The 18,600-nt window shown below is 39.5% G+C and overlaps 1 protein-coding gene across 1 annotated transcript in view; it reads left to right on the top strand.

The window, feature by feature from the left end:
• Positions 1 to 17,748, top strand: part of CDCP1 (CUB domain containing protein 1) — a 55,911-nt gene extending 38,163 nt beyond the window's left edge. Inside the window, exons 5-9 of the mRNA XM_075921871.2 lie at positions 5,156 to 5,383; positions 7,065 to 7,445; positions 7,858 to 8,223; positions 13,300 to 13,384; positions 14,450 to 17,748. Of these exons, the coding sequence (XP_075777986.2) occupies positions 5,156 to 5,383; positions 7,065 to 7,445; positions 7,858 to 8,223; positions 13,300 to 13,384; positions 14,450 to 14,894 (1,505 nt within the window). The 3' untranslated portion in view covers positions 14,895 to 17,748. The remainder of the gene's footprint in view (positions 1 to 5,155; positions 5,384 to 7,064; positions 7,446 to 7,857; positions 8,224 to 13,299; positions 13,385 to 14,449) is intronic.
• Positions 17,749 to 18,600: the final 852 nt, after the last annotated feature.

The following is an 18,600-nucleotide window of genomic DNA, read 5'->3' as shown; positions in this document are numbered from 1 at the left end:
GGGGAGCTGGTTATGCTGTGAGCTCTGAAGGATAAAGCTTATGCTGCAGAACTCGCAGCATGTGTTGCCACTAGGATTTTTAATGGTTACATTTTTAACCAACTATTACATCCCTAATGGTTAGGGCATTGGACTGGAAGTTCAGACCTGGATTCCCTTCCTGTTGTGCCATTGACTTACTGTGTGACCTTGGGCATGTCTCTAGTTTTGCGCCTCAGTTTCTCATGTGTCAAATGAAGATAATAGTGCTCTCCCACCTTTTGTAATGGCCCCATTTTTATACATGCTGGCCACAGTGATCAGATTTTGCTGCCATAATGTTAAGCAGCCTGATTGTAAAGTGCTGAGTCATACTCACCTTATGTGGGTCTTGTGGTTGTGTAGTGCCTCTGAAAATGCAGGCCCCTAAGTTCATACTTGATGTAGGTGCCCAGCTAGAATGTGCACATCCTCAGTGCCTGCATCACAGCCACTTATTCTTCTGGTCGAGGACCACCCTTGGAGGCTGTCAGTGGGACCACTCAATTGGCCAGATGATTCATTTAACTGCAGTGCTTCCATCCCTTGAGAGGAGTTTATTTGATTGCTTTACTACTAAATTACAGCCACTCTCCGACTTACGAACACACCAACTTATGACTATCCTTACTTACGACTAACCTCCCATTAACTCCATTATAATATTTTCGAGTTAAGAACCATGTATGTCAAGTTTTTCGAACAGTGCGGACAGCACATTAAAGGGTATTTCCGACTTACGACCAAACTGAGTTACGACCAGGTGTTTGAAACATAACCTGTTTGTAAGTCGGGGACTGCCTGTAGTCTGGTAGCTCAAACCTTAAGGGAGCAGAATCTTACAAGGTTTCTGTGACAGAATAATAGCTTTTCAAAAACAAGCTTCCTACTTGAATTGGGCGAAAGCAGTTGCTGTCTGTCTGGGCAAATGCAGCAATATACCACATTTAACAGAAGCCGCTTCCCTTTTGATTTCCATTTAGAAAACATTGTGTGGGACTCACAAACTGAGGTTCTTATCTTTTAATTAATGGAAGAGACAGAAAAATAGGTGCAGTAGGACTAAGTAGTCCAAGACCTCTTCAGTTATATTAGCCACACCTTCCTAGCTCTAGCTGTCATTTACCATATATCATGACACTTCCGCAGCAGAGAAAAAAAACTTTATTTACTCCCGCTGGACAGACGCATTCTCTAGAGCATTCAGAGGACTGGCATTCTGTAAAGGGACAAATGTCCTCTGGATTTAAAATCAAGCACAAATCTCTTAGGCTGTGTCTAGATTAAACCTCTTTGTCAACAGAGAGATGTAGATTAGGCACTTCGAAAATGCAAATGAAGCCAGGATTTAAATATCATTTGCATAAACATGGCTGCCGCTCTTTTCTGAAATGGAGCTTTTTCGAAAAAACCCTGCAGTCTGGATGGGGCTCTTTCAAAAATACAACCCTTTTTCAAAAGATCCCTTATCCCTCATAAAATGAGGTTCACGGATCTTTCGAAAAAGGGTTTATTTTTCGAAAGATCCGCGTCTAGATTGCCATTTTTTTTTAAAAAGCTCCATTAAAAAAAACGGCAGCCATGTTTATGCAAATGAAGTGTGGGATATTTAAATCCGGCTTCATTTGCACTTTCAAAGTGCTTGATTTGCATCCCTCTGCCGACAGAGGGCTGCAGTCTAGACATAGCCTTACGAACAGCCTGTAGTCCCTCTGTGTGCCATAGACCTGCAAAGATTTAAATGGACTGAGACACTACCTGTCTGAGAGACTGCTTAACTCCCAATGCCCCAGTAACACAGCTACAGTCAGCAGAGCCCTGTGAGCCGGATTGCACTCTTTATACAAGAAAGGGGGGCTGGTGGCAAGGTGTTTTCTGTAAGGGCCCAGGGATTCTGGAGCTTGTTTAACTCACACACCTACTGGGTATGGTTCACTAGCCCAGGTAGTAACCCTTTAGACCACTTACAAAGAGAGAATGAGTGTGCTCTGCAGCCGTAACTGAGAGCCAGCTGGCTTTTAGCTCAAGCTATACAGGCACATGCACTAGGTCCCAGGTTTGGTTCTGCCTGTCAACACTACACTTGCTCCCCATCCTTGATCCAAAACAGCCCGTATCCGATGACATTCTGAAGAAACGTGTGAGAGAGGGGTTTAGGTGAAGGATACAGGTCTGTCAAAAGGAGGTGACAGACTGGTTTTTTGGATTTTTTTCACGTTTGCTATCTACCGGCTGAAGCAAATTATTATCAGCTGTTGATTATTGGAGGCTGCTAGTTGGTGTCGTCAGTTTATTTGTATTTATTTCAACTGACTGTAAATTTTCCAGTGGAACTGTTTTCTGTAATAAATTATTCTAAAGAATCAAAATGTTATATGTGACCATGTAGGTTCCATCTACACACTTCATGGAAACCAGGCAGGCTATTCATCTTACAGGCTCCCTATATAGCCAGCTACTCCCTTGTTGGACTCCCCATGTCCCCTGCCTGGAATTTCATGAAAAACTCCATTTCATTTTTCTCAGAAGATAATTTTCTAGAACTCCTCTTCCATGGAAATATTGATGTATCCAACTCTTTTCTGATTCAGAATGAAAAGTCTCAGAACTACCCATTCTTTTTCACGGAATGGAAATTCCAGTGCACGCAGAGCTGTAATATGGATAGAGCTCAGTGATTACTGTAAATTACATTATACTTAGCTGCTCACAGCTTTGTACGTGTGTGCATTTTAAATGTCAGATCTAAAGAAATGAGTATTAGGAAGCCCTCTTTTATACTCTATTATCTTGATAAACTTTAACAATGTTGCAAGCATACCATATTTATCCATTTCCCCTCCACTTTGGACATTGTTGGCAGAGCTTGATTCCTAATAGACTGGACAACTTGACAGTTTTGTTCACAGCTCAGCTGAAGGAACTTAATTTGTCTAATATGCTTGTACAAGGGGGAGTGAAGGCAACTTTGTAGTCAATGTCAATCTGAGAAATGAGGACTCTTCCATTTGAAATCATTAGTGGGTGACTAGTAGGGTTGGCCAAAAAATGTAAGAAAAACCCTTTAGCGCACTGTTTTTGCACAAGTCTCAATTCTGTTTTTCAAAATTTCAGTACTCGTGGCCATTAGTGGTTCAGCATGAGCAGTACGTTTTGACCCATTTCTCTGTCCTTCCCCGGGGGCCCTTTCAAGTGATGAGCCTACTGCCTTTGCTCCTCTTACAGTGGAATCTCATGATTCACCCAACTTTCTGCCTGGTTTTTGAGATTACAGCACTGCTGTTTGCTAGCCCTGTTTCTGGCAGGCGTGGCTGGTTTTGATTCCTGTAAAACACTTCTCTTCAGGAGCTAAGACCAGTATGAAAATGCAGTGATTCCAATTAGCTATTTCAAAACAAAGTGCTGTTTATCCATAGGAACAAAGTATTCAGAGAAAAGGGCTAAAACAACAAAAGGCCTACATGAATGACTGTCTTACCTAAAACTTAGCAATTCCCTCACTTTAGACAGGCCCCACTTATCCCAAATACACCACCCACCATTCTCCGACTTCTGGGGAGCATAACTCCATCTGTATTCCTGAAGTTCATGCTTCTTTGGTTTCTCTCAGTTTATGGGCTGAGGCTATTTTTAAACCATTTCATTTTCCCCATTTGGATTCCTTTCTCCTGTCGCCCAGTTACCAGCCAGCATATAGATCAGAGAGAGTAACTTCAAAGGAATTGACACCTGAATTGTTTATATACAGGTGATTAACTAGCTGCAACCATTGACTTTGAGTCCTGTAATAATTCAAAACCACCTCACTGACTTAATCTCTAGTTATCCTTTAACAAGTATCATATTACCCATCAAACAGAAGGTCACATAGTAGTCATAAAAATGTTCTGCTATTTCCAAAGTTCTTCATTCTCAATTTTGTTTTGTAAAGCTTAAAATAAAAACAAACAAAACCAAAATGTTAACATCACAGAAAAGTGCTTCAGTCCTTTGTGAAATTAACATGTGGACAGGATTGCTGTCGTGTATGGTATGTAATATAGAGAAATGAAATTAATTAGCTACATAGTACTAGTACTTCATACATACTTAGCAAGTTTCTTCCATAGATCTTAAACCACTTTACATGGGTAAGAAAGCATTATCTCCATGTTACAGTTGGGAAATGGAGACACAGAAAGGTGTTCTCCTGACTTGCTTATGATCACACAACAGGTCTGACAGAGCTGGCAATAGGACCCAGATCTTCTGATTTAGTCTGGGCTCTATCCACTGGTCTATTTTACTACCATTCTATAGCATCTGTTGTGAATTCTATGGTTGTGACTGAAATAATTTTCTGTAGCAAGCACCTTGTATTATTGCATAACCTTTTCAGAAAGCATTAGCATATATATGATCACATGGGGAAAAATATTAGCAAATGGTAAATTTGCTAAAAATGCACTTTGGAGGGGCATGAAAACTATTCATAAATTCATATCAAAGTCAGCTGAAAGTTTCCAAAAGCAACATTTCTTTTTCTTTGAGTCAAACACTTTTTTTTCCTTGTTTTGTATTTTGGTGACTGAAACTGGAAAAAATCGATTTCATTTCAAAATTAACTGATTTTTTTTCCTCCAGAACCAAACCAAAATATCAACTGTTAGCTCCTATCTACATATGATACCTGTAAAGGGGGGTAAAAATAGGAAGTAGAATGAGATTCCAACTCCTAAATCAGAAAAAACTTAAAAAATAACGAATAGTCTAGTGGCACCTTAAAGACTAACAAAACATTTGGATGGTGTCATGAGCTTTTGTGGAGTATCTGAAGAAGTGGGTTGTACCCACATAAGCATAAGCTCATGATATCATCTGCATGTTTTGTTAGTCTTTAAGGTGCTGCTAGACTATTAGTTGTTTTGTACGTTTTTCCTGTTACAGACTAACTCAGCTACCCCTCTGAAGCTCCTAAATCTGAAGAATGTTTATTTGTATAGGTTCCAATAGTTTAAAAAATAAATAATGCTTTCCTACTAAATGTAAAGATAAGTCCAACATCTGATTTTTGGAGAAGAGAGGAATAGGGTGAGGTTCCAGTTCACCTCATTTCTTTAATTGCTATGTTGATTTATATATATTTTTTTCATTTCAGATGTAACATACTTAATTGACTTAACCAAAGAGAAGGACCTAAGTGTAACAATACATACCAAATCACCATACAATGGGCACCCAATGCAGTTTGAACCAGAATGTTTGATCTGTAAAGATCCTAGAACCTGTCAACACAACGTAACTTTAATATCAGGCAACACATACATGATTTCCTTCTTGTGTTCTGATTTGGAGCATCTGAGGATCACAGCTGAAAAAACCATAGGTATGATAAGGGCATTGTATTTTGTTACTTGTAGAAGGGTTCTCTACATGTTCTCACTTCCACAGTATTCTACTGAAGATTCAGGCTTTTAAATCCCATTTTTTATTTGTGCATAAGTGTGGTTTGGCTTGCAGACAAGCTCTGAACAATAAGGTAGTGGGTACAATTAATCAGTAAATAAAACCAGTTTATGTTTAGAAGGCAGAGATGTGGTGACAAACAAGAACAGCATAGCTGGTCTCTGGAGAAGTTCAGTTATAGCAAATGGAAGACAAGCATGTGAGATGGAAGCTTCTTGCTCAGTGCTGGAACTTCTTTTAGGGCAGAGCTGTAGCAAAGCTCTCCTTCAATCCTAGGGTGGTTTTCATCCATGCTTCTTACACCACATGTCTACACTATGCCCTGGAAAATCTCATGACGCATATAGACAGATGGTGAAGGAAAGATAATATCTTGTGCTTTGTGCGCTGACCGACGCTGTGCATTTGTATTTCCCAGTTTTCCTTAATATCCTCTAACAGTCAGGAGAAAGACTTCAACTAGATATACACAGTAATTTTATTAATGGTTACTATGGAAAATACAGTGGGAAACTTGAATACAAGTTGTACATCTCTAGACCGGCACCCTTGGGACCTGACTGGTGCCAAACCACAGAATTTGCCAAACCACGAGAAGTCAATATTGTCTTACAGCATTCCTAACACTTCCACTGCTTGCTGGACTCTTAGAAGACATTTAGGGATAAATTAGAGCTAAATAATAGCACAGGACACTGAGAGCTAGGACTGGTGGCTGAAAACAAACTTTATGCGATGACAGGAAACTTGGCCACACTCATGATAAACAGGCATCTGGCTAACTAAAATCATTCCAGACAACAGATGTTGTTGGACCAGAGAGTGCCGGACTAGAGAGGTTCAACCTGTATAGGGATGTCTCCTGTAGGATATCCCCACAGGACCAGAGCTAATTGGGAATTTGAATTATTTCTATCTTTCAATGCATACACCCCCAGTGCCACGCAATGGAACTCTGTTGTATTTTGTTTGTGCAGATAGGGTTGCCAGGTGTCTGGTATTGACCCTGACAGTCTGGTATTTTTGCCTCTTGTCTGGTAAAAAAAATTCAGAAAATACCGGACACCTAAAATGTCCAGTATTTTCTAATTCCCCCCCCCCCCTCCAGGAAGTGAAAATACCAGTCACTTGGCAACCGTACACACACTGAGCAACCGGGCCCAGCCGCCTCTTAAGCCCCCAGACCAACCCCCATCTTCCCTACTTACTTGGTTCCGCAAGAAAGCTGCCTTCTGGCTCTGATCAAGAAAACAAGATGGCCCCTGCAAAAAGCCTAAAGACTTTTCTTAAAGGGTCCATGCTGTTTTCATGCTGTTTTATTTTTTGTATTTTTTGTATTTTTTTTTTTTTTGCTTAACTCTCGGGGCGGGGGAGGGGGGGCGTTTCTCAACAACTCTGGTCTCCCCCCTTTTTTTTTCCTCAACAGAATTTTTGTCCCGGTGGGTTTTTGGGGGGGGAAGGGGGTTGTTTGGTATTTTTGGTTAAACCATCTGGCAATCCTATGTGCAGACCTAACCACTCTAGCACGTAGCAAAGCCTCATTTTCATAGCTCTGCTCAATGGGAAAAGTATTGCTATAATTTGTGTCTCTGTGACTGCAGTCTGTTGGGATCTCAGGTACTGCCAAAAGAAGATCTATGCCCTCACTGTGCCCAGGGCTATTTTCCAACTCCCCATTCGGCTGGATAAGTTTATTTGGAAGCTGTTGGCTCCAGAAGAGATCAATGTGGAAATAACATCTCCATCCTTGAAACTACAACAACATGTCCAAGAGCATAAGTGCAATACAAGTTACAGCTATAGCATTGTCAGCACCACTAAGGAAAAGGAATTAGACCTGGGTATATTCTGTCCTGGTGGAGCCATTGAAAAGATTCAGATGAGAGACAATATCACCATATCCCTAAAAACATTTGGCAGAGGATTCTTCAATGCGTCTCTTAATCAGGATCTGAAAATGTCTTTTGTGCCTTTTATTAAAGGTAAGGTGGAGGGTCTGTTCCCTCACTCCATTTCCCCAACTCATTTGGTATATCCATTAACAAATAACCATTGTACATCCATTAATAAAATAGGAGTTGTTAAATTGCTTAAGGCCAAATTTTAATGTCATCACTTGGGCAAAGCTTCCTTTGAATCAAGGGGTAGTTTTGCCACTGTAAGGAGGGAATAACAACTTGAGAGTGGGAGTTGTAGGTGGGTAGTTATGAAGGAAATCCTGCAGGTAAAGCATGTTATGATGAGATGCTGTGATTTTTTGTGTGAATCACTAGTCACCTTTGTAAGAGATGCATGTTTCATTTTAGAAAAGACTGGCTAAGTAATGTATTTAAAGAGAAAAGCTAAGAGCAGTGACAATATTATGTATTCACTCTATCTCTACCTGTGCTACAGAGGAATGCATCTTCACTGTGACCCCCGACGCAAAAGCTCAAGTTTATCTACAGACTCCTAACTGGTTCCACGGTTTGCCTCCTTATGTCTCTGTGTCCTGGAACATCACAGTCCCCAGTAAGCAAGTTGCTCGCTTGGCATTCTCGAAGGAGCGGATGGACATTGCTTGTGAAACAGGGCGCGCCTACGTCAACATAAAGGAACAAAAACCAAGGGCTGAAGAAACTGTGCGCCGTGAAGATGAGATGCTTCCTGAGCCCCTTCATATGTATCACCACTTCTGGGTAAACATCTCTAACTGCAAACCAGTGAACAAGAAGCAGCTGAGCCTGCAGTTCTGGTTGACGTTTGTCCAGCAAAAGACAGGTGAGTTGCCACTCTTTTTCTCCACTGAGGGAAGATAATGCTCTGCAGTGCGGATACTCTGGTGTTTTCCGTCCACAGATGAGGATGTAGTTATAGACTATTTGCTTCATCAATTTGTTGTGCACAGGGATGCTTCTCAGTAGCTTTTTCTGCATTTTGTAGCAAGCAGCATCAGATGCCTAACTTCTGTGCCAGGATCCTCTCTCTTTTTTTGGATGCATTCTCTTGGGAAACAGTCAAATGAAGTAGCAAGTGTTAAAATGCTGAAGAGATTGAAATAGCAGAATGGTGAGATATTATTCTGAACTTAGTTAAAACAGATAATGTAAAACTGGGTATATACATTTTAAGATACTTAAGGACCAATCTGTATTTCAGACACTTTATTAGCTTTTAGGAATATATATTTTAACTATTAGATTTTTTCCCCAATTTCACTATAACTTTTGTTTTTCAGTTTCCTTTTCGCTACTTAGCTCAAAAGCAAGTAAGGGGACGATATTTTCTTATTGGAAAATGGACAAAAGAGTTTCAGACTCCTGTGGGATTAGATTCCTAGTCTGAACATTGGTATTTGGATGCACTAATTTCAGTGGGACTACACATAGGTTCTCGCTATCGGCCCTAAGACATCAAGGCCTAGAGCACGAGGCATAAGGGATCAGTCGGCAAGTCTTTCCTTGCCGACCGATCCCCGTCTTGACTGCCGCTTCGTGCCGACAAACAGTTGAGCTGGCACAATGCGGCGGCCATTTTTATTCTAATGAAGCGGGGGATATTTAAATCCCCGCTTCATTGACTATGTCGGTATGTCTAATTTACATGCCTCGGTAGGCAGAGGCATGTAGTCTAGACATACCCATAATCCACTCTGCAGTCATTTGAAAAAATCCAATAAAATTAGGGACAATACTTAGAATCAGTCCCTGCATCTAAGAGCTTTTATTAAGTCAGTCTTTGCTCTTAACATTTTGTAAGCACTTTCAGCAATGGGAGAAGTCTGAAATAATACTGAAATCCTGACATTGCAGTGGGAATTTAATAACTGGAAAGCAAAACAACACACAAGTTAAAATTGGAAAACATTGAGAAATAAAACCAGAGTGACGCACAAAAAAAGACTTCTTAAAATTTCATTGTATTATTTCCTCGAACTGCCCTTTCTTTTTTGTGAGATGTCTAGTTAGGCACAAATCTAGCAATCTGATCTGGTCAGGGCCAGTGGATCCTTATAGTCACATGGAGCTGATTGCAAAAGTGGGGTCATAATCTATAGATATAGAAACTTCTCTTATGTGTCTATCAAAAACCTGGCATGCTTTTGCATTGTATAAATAATGAAGGTACATATTAAATGCATGTTGTGGGTGTGCATTTTTTAACGTGCATCAATGTAAAAATGTGGCACAAGGTTTTTCTGGAATGGCTACAAATATTACTCCGTTTAATATTGGTCATAAAATCCCTGCATTTTGTAATACCTGGACCTCAAAAATCTTTGAGAGCCATAGGTATGTACTTTAAAAGTTTCTTTTTTTGTCAGAGATCATAGAATTCTAGAACTGGAAGGGACCTCAAGAGGGCGAGTACAGTCCCCTGCCCTCACAGCAGGACCAAACACTCTCAGTCTTCTTTTCTAAACTAAACAAGCCCAGTTCTTTCAGTCTTCCCTCATAGCTCATGTTTTCTAGACCTTTAATCAGTTTTGCAGCTCTTCTCTGAACCTTCTCCAATTTCTCCACATCGTTCTTGAAATGCGGGGCCCAGAACTGGACACAATATTCCAATTGGGGCCTAATCAGTGCAGAGTAGAGTGGAAGAATTACTTCTCATATCTTGCTCAAGTGTTTTATTTTTAATGCCCTAATTCTCCTGAGTTATCCACACAGATTAAAGTTCACGTATGAAGTTGGAGAACTTTCTTTGCCAGCCAGAATCTAGAAACAAAATACAGGTTGAAACTCTGATCCAAAAACATCCGTGATCCAGAATGATTTAGTTAGCTGGATGTCCACCTTTTGTGGGTGTGGCCAAAATTCCCATGGTCCCATAAAGTTTGTTCAAAGCCACCAGCCTTAGCTCTCAGTGTGCTGTTCTGTTACTTAGCTCTAATTTACCCCAAATGTCTTTTAACAGCCCAGTAAGCAGTGGAAGCATAGGTAATGCTGCTAGATAATATTGAACTTCTGTGATCCGGAAAAGTCTCTTGTTTGGCACCAGTCAGGCCCTGAAGGTGCCGGACTAGAGAGGTTCAACCTGTACATGATTGACTTATGTGTCTGATCTTTCTTACAGTGAAAACCATTAACACTCACATAGTACACTCAGTCTTCAAATCACTTTATCAACATTAACTAATTATTTCAATAGTGCTGTGTGATAGGTAATAACTCTTTAATTTCTCTTATTTGTAAGGATGTGGTAACTCGAGCAGAGACACAGATTGTTTTGTCCAAAGCTACAGAAGGAAACTTTCAGCTACAATTAGAAATCAAGAGATCCTGGTGCCCTGCCCCATCGTGAGACTTGACCACATGTCTTTCTAATTAGTAGCATTCCTTTAAATCAGAATATCATAATCATAAAATCTAATGCTTCCCATTTCAAAGCTCTGCTGCAAACTCTGGTAACTATCAAGTCAGGGTCAGCATCAATGGTAGCAAATTTGTGAATCTGATATCCATCTGCCTGTACTGTTGTACACAGTAAAGCCATACAGCTACCAGAGGCTTTGTGTGTCCATGTGGAGACACAGGAACTAATTGCTCAGAAATTTGGTTTGTAGCGGAGAATGTTTCTAAATGAAAAATGCACAAAAAGTAGTAGTAATACTTTTACCTCTTCAGCTGGAGATGAGATCTGTAGGGTGCAATAAATCTTTGATTACTCATGTTTGGGAGCTCACATAAGAACTTCTTGGATGAGTACAGTGGTATGAACAGGTCACTTAAAGTGCTTAGTGAAAACGCTACCTAAGTCAATGGGAGGGTTTCTCCCATTGAAGTAAGCACCCCACCTTCCCCCAAGAGGCTGTTGCACTGTCGATGGGAGAAGCTCTCCTGGTGACACAGCATTGTTTACACTGGGAGTTAAGTTGGTATAAGGATGTTGCTCAAGGGTATGGATTTTCCATGTCTCCGAGTGACCGTTATACTGACATACATTGGTAGCGTAGATTAAGGCTAAGTCTTTGACCTTGGGAATTAAAATGTCACGTGACCTCTTTTGTGTTTTCTGGATATGTTTATGAAAAAAAAAAACCTTAAATACCATGTAGAAAACAACTTGCAGACATCTAACTTTTCTAAGTAATTTTAAACTTGTGCTTTTTTTATTTTATCTTCTAAACTTACCTCATTTCAACTAGCATTCACTTTGTTAGTCATTTCTTCATCATCAGACTTCTTGGTGAAGACCGAAACAAAGAAGTCATGAAGCATCTCTGCCATTTCCAAGTTTCCTGTTCTTGTTTCTCTCTCTTCACTGAGCAATGGGCCTACCCTGCCCTTGTTCTTCCTTTTGCTTCTAATATATTTATAGAATGTCTTATTGTTACCCTTTATGTCTCTAGCTAGATTGAGCTCATTTTGTGCCTTTGCCTTTGTAATCTTGCCCCTGCATACCTGTGGTGTTTGCTTATATTCATCCTTTATAATTTGACCTAGTTTCCACCTTTAATATGGCTCCTTTTTTATTTTTAGATCATGCAAGATCTTCTGATTAAGCCAAGGTGGTCTCCTGCCACACTTTCTATCTTTCCTATGCAGCAGAACAGTTTGCTTTTGGGCCCTTAATAATGTCCCTTTGAAAAACTGCCAACTCTCTTCAGTTGTTTTTCCTCTTAGTCTTGCTTCCCATGCGATCTTACCAACCAGATCTCTGAGTTTACTAAAATCTGCCTTCCTGAAATCCATTGTCTGTTTTGCTGTTCTGCCTTCTACCATTCCTTAGAATCATGAACTCTATGATTTCGTGATCACTTTCACCCAAGCTGCCTTCCACTTTTAAATTCTCAACCAGTTCTTCCCTATTTGTTAAAATCAAATCTAGAACCACTTCCCCCCAGTAGCTTTCTCAACCTTTTGAAATAAAAAAATTGTCTCCAATCCAATCCAAGAATGTATTGAATAATCTGTTCCCCGCTGTGTTAGTTTCCCAGCATATGGCTGGATAGTTGAAGTCCCCGATCACCACCAAATCCTGTGGTTTTGTGAGTTGTTTAAAAAAAGCCTCATCCAATCTGTGGACCTCCTGCCTGTCCGGATAAAATGTAGTGCACTTTATTCTCCATCTTTAAGCCCCAGATCATATGCAAAATCTTTATCTGTAGAAATAGTCCCAGATCAATGTGAGTACCAGCATTCATAGCCATACATGTGCTTATAGAATTGAGGCCTAGAGCAAGAATTGGCAATGCAGGTTAGAATAGATTGTATCACCTTCTAATTGACCTCTAATTCTGTTCCTCTTTATTTCAGATTTCATTGCCTGTAACTTGTTTCACTCTTTAATTTGTTTTTTCTTTTACATTTTTTGTTTTGTTTTAATTCAGTAAAATGTCCAGAGCTTCATTCCCATAAACTCCTACAACCTTGGTGCATTGACCTGCTTGATTTATTTGTGAGGCTTTCATTTATGGCATGTTAATGATCTGCAGGGGTGGCTTTTCTTTTTTGGTGTTACATTTTAAATTGGTTGAAGTAGAGTTAGGCTTTGTCTACCAGATTAAAATGCTGCTGTGGCACTGCTTTAACACAACAGTGTGGTTGTGTCACCAGTGCTCGGAAAGAGCTCTCCTAACACTGTAGGAAAACCACCTCCCCCGTGCTGGAACCCGTTTACACTGGCAAGTTACTGCGCTGAAACTTATTTCACTCCTTTACTGCTGGATCCTTATCCTTGCTCAAACTTTTTTGTGTAATCGGGCACTCAGATGTGAGACAGGACCTCTGCACAGACCTGCTATCTTTAGCAGCAATGATGTGAGTCGAGTATGGCAGCTAGACTTCAGTGGGAGGTTGTTGCATACTGCTGTATGATTTTATTTCTTTTCCTTGTGTCTTTTTCTTTTGATAGATTCGCTAGTGATAATCGCTGTGGTGGTTGGAGTGGCTGGAGCACTTGCAGTTATTGGAATCATCATATGCTGCACTAGAAAGAAGTATGTTCATTACTCCAGATGCTGATTTAGGCATATTCAGAAGCAGTTTTTCTAGGGAATACCATTCCTCTTATTTCATATACTAGATAAGTGGCCCTTAAAGAAGGCATGCAGTAGAAGGCATAGAAAAGATAGATACAATGGGTTGCAGCTAAAAAGCTTATGAATCTTGCAACAATATTACCCACAAGCTTTGCACCAGCATAGATTTCTGGTATTTAAATGTATTACGGTAGATATTACCTGAACTTTAACACAGGTTTCCAAGCTCATTTGGCTGATCTCCCTGAAAGTGCTGTATAGTCACTATTCAGACAGGAATCTCCTTCCCTTTCCTGATGTTTCCTAAAACAAGTCAGTCATTTTATGCATCGGTGCATTGAGCAGCATTCAGTCATGAACAGATTTGACGTTGTAAATTCCGGGTGCTGTAAGGAAGTCCTATTATGATTAAATCAGTAATATTTCTTATGGTTATGGGTGGCAACTGTTTACAGGTGATATGAACTGAAAACTAAGTGCATACTAGTGAGAGAGTGGGATAGACAAAGGCCAAAATCAATCACTTTCTGCACAGCTTCTAGGGCTAGAGGGTTCTCGTGGCCTGCGAAGATTAGTTATTTAAAATAAATTTGAACCCTGAAGGAAGGAAACCAATCCTGCAAACACTCATAACTTTATTCAGATGAGTAGTCTCATGGAAGCCAGTCAGGGTACTTGTTCATGTAACTGTGCAGGGTTGGCTCCTCAGTTTGTAGATTGCTAGGAGGTGACTAGAGCTCTGAAAAATCATCTCCCCTGAAACAAGCTGTTGAAAAGTCCTATCATTTTCTAGCTTGGGTGCAAAAAGTTGGGGCACTTTGCCCTAGGGCAGTGTTTCTAGCTGTAAACTCCTTGCAAACAAACTCCACTGGCCTGCAGAGAAAATGCTTGAGGCATTGATGGAAATATAATTAAATATGAAGTATAAAAATAAGTAGAAGTTGTTGCCTTACAGAGTTTGAATACACAAGTAACACATTGATTGACAGTGGTTCTCACTAGTTAATTTTGGCTTTATAACAGGAGGAAAGAAAGCCAGAACCCTGGGGTAGGTATATACAATGCCAACATCAACACCCAGATGCCTGGAAGACAGGACTTTTTCAAGAAGAGGAGGCAGGACAATGATTCCCATGTCTATGCAGTCATTGATGATGCCATGGTCTATGGAGATTTTCAGATGCAAGCCAATGGATCAATCATTCCTGAGGTAGATGTGTATCGGCCTTTTGATGGACCAGCGAGTGCCATACCGCCTACTCCACCTCCCATCTCTTTCATGAAAGCCACTAAAGTTTCTGACCCAGGGGAGTCCCCATTCTGCTCAGTGAGTGACAGTGAGCCGTACACTTTTGCACATCGCACACCAGAGGAAACCAGGAGCACTGAAGAGACACAAGTGAACAGTGCTGGAGATGTGGACGTGCCCTTATTGGAAAGTAAGAAACAAGAAGGCTTAGAAGAATAGCTTATTCCAAAGGAATGATTTTGGTTTGTAAATAAGGGTGACACTGTGAAGAAAAGTGCTCTTGTGTGCTATGGAAAAATCAGAAAAGGAGATTTATTTTTTTAAGCATGCATAGACATGGGTTGTTTTAACCTCAACAGCTGATATATTCAATTTTAGAATGAACTTTTAGGAAACCTGTCCACTGTTCATGTGCATCCATGAATGAAAGTGCTTCTCTTTTGGAAATGGAAGCAAAGTTATGCTTCCACTTTTAACATAAAGCTGTAGGGAAAATGGATTTTTATAAGCACAGGAACTGAAGGGAACTCGGATAATATTTGCCCCGTTATTTCTCTTTTCCCAAGTAATTGTTCCTTATGAAGATTGCAGGGTGTCAGTTGACTCTGTATCCCATGTCACTGACTCAAGGCAGCTCTTAGATCTATGAAATGTTTTTACGGGAAGCTGTATTTCTTCCCTAACATCTGAGCATAGGAAGTAATATTTATACCAGTTCTTCCACCCGTGTCTCCTTGTTTACCTGCAAGAATTGGTGTATTTGTTTATAAAATTTATCATTTTTGAGAGCTTAAAAAAACTGCAGTCTGTTTGGAATTCTGGTCTTACTATTCCATTATTCCTTGTTCCAGTAATGACAGAATTCTGAAGAAATAATAATGGCATTCCCACTAATGTTTTGTACTCGACCTACAAGAGAGTTTTGTTTATTGAAAGAAGACAAATGTTGAAGTGGAAAAATGTGTTCCACTTCCAATACACAATTACTCTGTCAGGCCCCTGTGCAAAATGTATGAATTAATCCACACAGAAAGCCTAGGTATTTATTACAACAGTAGGGTAGGATTTACAAGTGCCTAAATATAGTGCAAGAGCACATTTCTTATAGCTATCCAAGGGAGCTTGTGCTCCTAAATCATTTTAGATGCTTTTGAAAATCCCACCCTAAATATTTAATAGAATATAATGTTAACAAGACGTAGCCAGCATGTACATCAGCCATTTTAAAATCTGGCCCTCACTTTTAAATTATACAAACGTTCATGGATGTACAAGAGTGAAATTGTATGCTTTTCCATGCAATGTTCAGGCTTGCATGTGCAAACTGGGTATTTCAACAGAAATGGTAAGACGCCTGGCCCCTTGTGTGTACAAGTGCCTGATTTATGTGTATGTACAGTGATTACATGTACACTTTTGCATATGGCACTAGAACTGACTACCTGGAGAGCTAACTCTGCTTGTCTTATTATGAATGATCTCTCACATAACAATATTTGAAGGGCAACATCACTTATGCTGAAGACTTCAAGCAACTGTAACCGTCTATGGCTGAAATCCTAGCTCAAATTAAGTTAATGGAAATTTTTCTGTTGACATCAACAGAGCAAGGATTTTCACTTTCTGTGCTAAATATTTTATCATAGCTAGGTACTAATAATACATTCTCCTTGAACCAATATCAGTTTCATACTTATGTCTCATCTGAAGCAGTGTCGTCACAGCATTTCTGTTAGCATATTGTGAGATTCTTGCCATCTGAGAGTACTTTTAATTATGTTTTAGGGAGAATAACTGGTTCTATGTAGCACTTGAGTGGGAACATGTGTATTCTTCTATCCATCTTCTTATTCTCGGAATCACATCTGCCAAGGTATAGTAGAGCATTTAAATGCCAGGTGAGAACTTAAATGCTGCTATTCTACCTTGATTTCTGCAGTAACTATTTTTTATTTTCTCAGGCAAATAACTTCCACAATATATTTTTCTCGGGACAATACAGTCCTGTCTTCAGCTGGTCAATGTTATTTATTTTCAGTCTTCCTTGGAAAAGGGTTGAGGGCTCTGTAGAAATATTCAGAACCCAGTTAGCCCTCTGTGTTAATATTTGCAATTTAAGCAAATTTAATTCTCATTCTGGCTAACAAACTACAAAGCATAGGACATAAACCAAACTTTTCTCTCATGAAATCAAAGCTAAAATGTTTGCAATTGGTTTGCAATTCTCTCTTTGTGATGTTTGGACTTGACTCCATTTTCTTTGCTGCATTAAAATCCAGGAATTGAAAGATTGGTCCCAGTTTATTTTTATTAGGCAAAATTGCAGCTTTAAAAAATATTATGATAAATGCACCTAAACTGTAAGCACAGTAGTTACCAGGGCAGTGTGATTCCTTTCATCTTTCTTCTTTCTTTTCTAAATTGGATTTTGAATTCTCTTGAGTGGCACTAAATGAAAGCCTCAGAACCTTTTTTGAGCACACTGGAAGCATCACTTGAGCAGCTCAGAACTTTAAAGAATCTCTGCAGTTCTGCAACTCTATGGCTTTAGAGCTAGTCACATGAACCACATATGAGTGATCAATGAAATTTGGTAGGAATTTGACATTGTAGTGTACACCAGTACTGCCTTTAAGTTACAGGAGAACTATTGGTTTCATTCAAGATGATTTCTACAATAAGTCTACTTTCCCAGGGAGAGGGGAGAAAAATTCTATCAACGAGTATATAAATGTTCAGTCCTACAGACCTTATGCTGGCAAACTCCCATTGATTTTAGTGAGGGTCTTGTCTGTACAAGGAATGCAGGATCAGCTTTATGTATTTTTGTACCTGACAGCTTATAGTAAAGAGAATTCCTGTCAATAAGAATGTATTTCTATGGAACAAAGTTTACCATGATGATAACTTATTTGCTGAATGTATATATCTGTTTTGTTTTATAGCTGTGGTAGTGTGCTGTTAATTTCTCTTTTTAAAGAAAGAAATGTTTTAGAGATGTATTTTCATATTTTAGGTGCTTCTTTTGTAAAATGTTTGTATGCAACAGAATAAAAGACCCCACAGTTCCTTAGTAGGATCATAATGTCTGTAATTATTTAAGCCAAATTGACATAAGCGTTGAGTTCCAATGTAATCTTTTTTTGGGGGGGGGGGGAATGGATAGCGCAAAAGCAGACCCGACTGCAAGCATCTGATCCCAAAAAGAGCCTGATTAAAATGTATGAAATTTGTGGTTTTCATTACAATAAATATTATGGCATCTGTATCCATAGCCACTTTCTTGTTTTAATGTTAAGTGCACGTTGCGCTCATTGAAGAGCCTGCTTGAAAACCCTGGAGACGGAAGTGTTTGGTTTTATCTGGAGAACAACTACAGAGTAGACAGTGGTAATTCAAGCTTCTCCACTTCACCTTAACAATTGGCCTCAACCATGACCCAGTCAGATCATCTCTGACGACAAGAAGGAAATTGAGCTAACATGTCCAAATGGGCCCTCTGAGATTGCAAATTATTATTAATTAGAATATGGACAGTTGTCCACTAGAAACTGAATGGAGATTGCTTCATCTTATCTGATTCACTGAACAGTTTGTGTGATCATGACACTTGGTTTCTACTTATCTGTTGCATATTTGAACTGGTGATCTCCACCTCAAGATGAAATTTTCTGAATCCTGTTAATCGTGAGTTGTGTTATTTAGTCCGCTGAGATGGTTATATAGCTCCAAATCAAGATCTAGTTTTCTTTTATAGCAGTGGCTTTCCGCCTTTCCAGAATACTGTAGTCCTGAGTCTTATTTGTCTTGTGTACCAAATTACACCTCACTTAAAAACTTCTTGCTTACAAAATCAAGTCATAAGTGTCACCGCACACTACTACTGAAAAACTGCTTACTTCTCATGCTTAATATATAATTCTAA

This window comes from Pelodiscus sinensis, chromosome 2 (genome assembly GCF_052426305.1).
Source record: "Pelodiscus sinensis isolate ZL-2025 chromosome 2, ASM5242630v1, whole genome shotgun sequence".
In the NCBI taxonomy this organism is placed as follows: domain Eukaryota; kingdom Metazoa; phylum Chordata; order Testudines; family Trionychidae; genus Pelodiscus; species Pelodiscus sinensis.
This window is presented reverse-complemented; position numbering and strand designations above follow the sequence as displayed.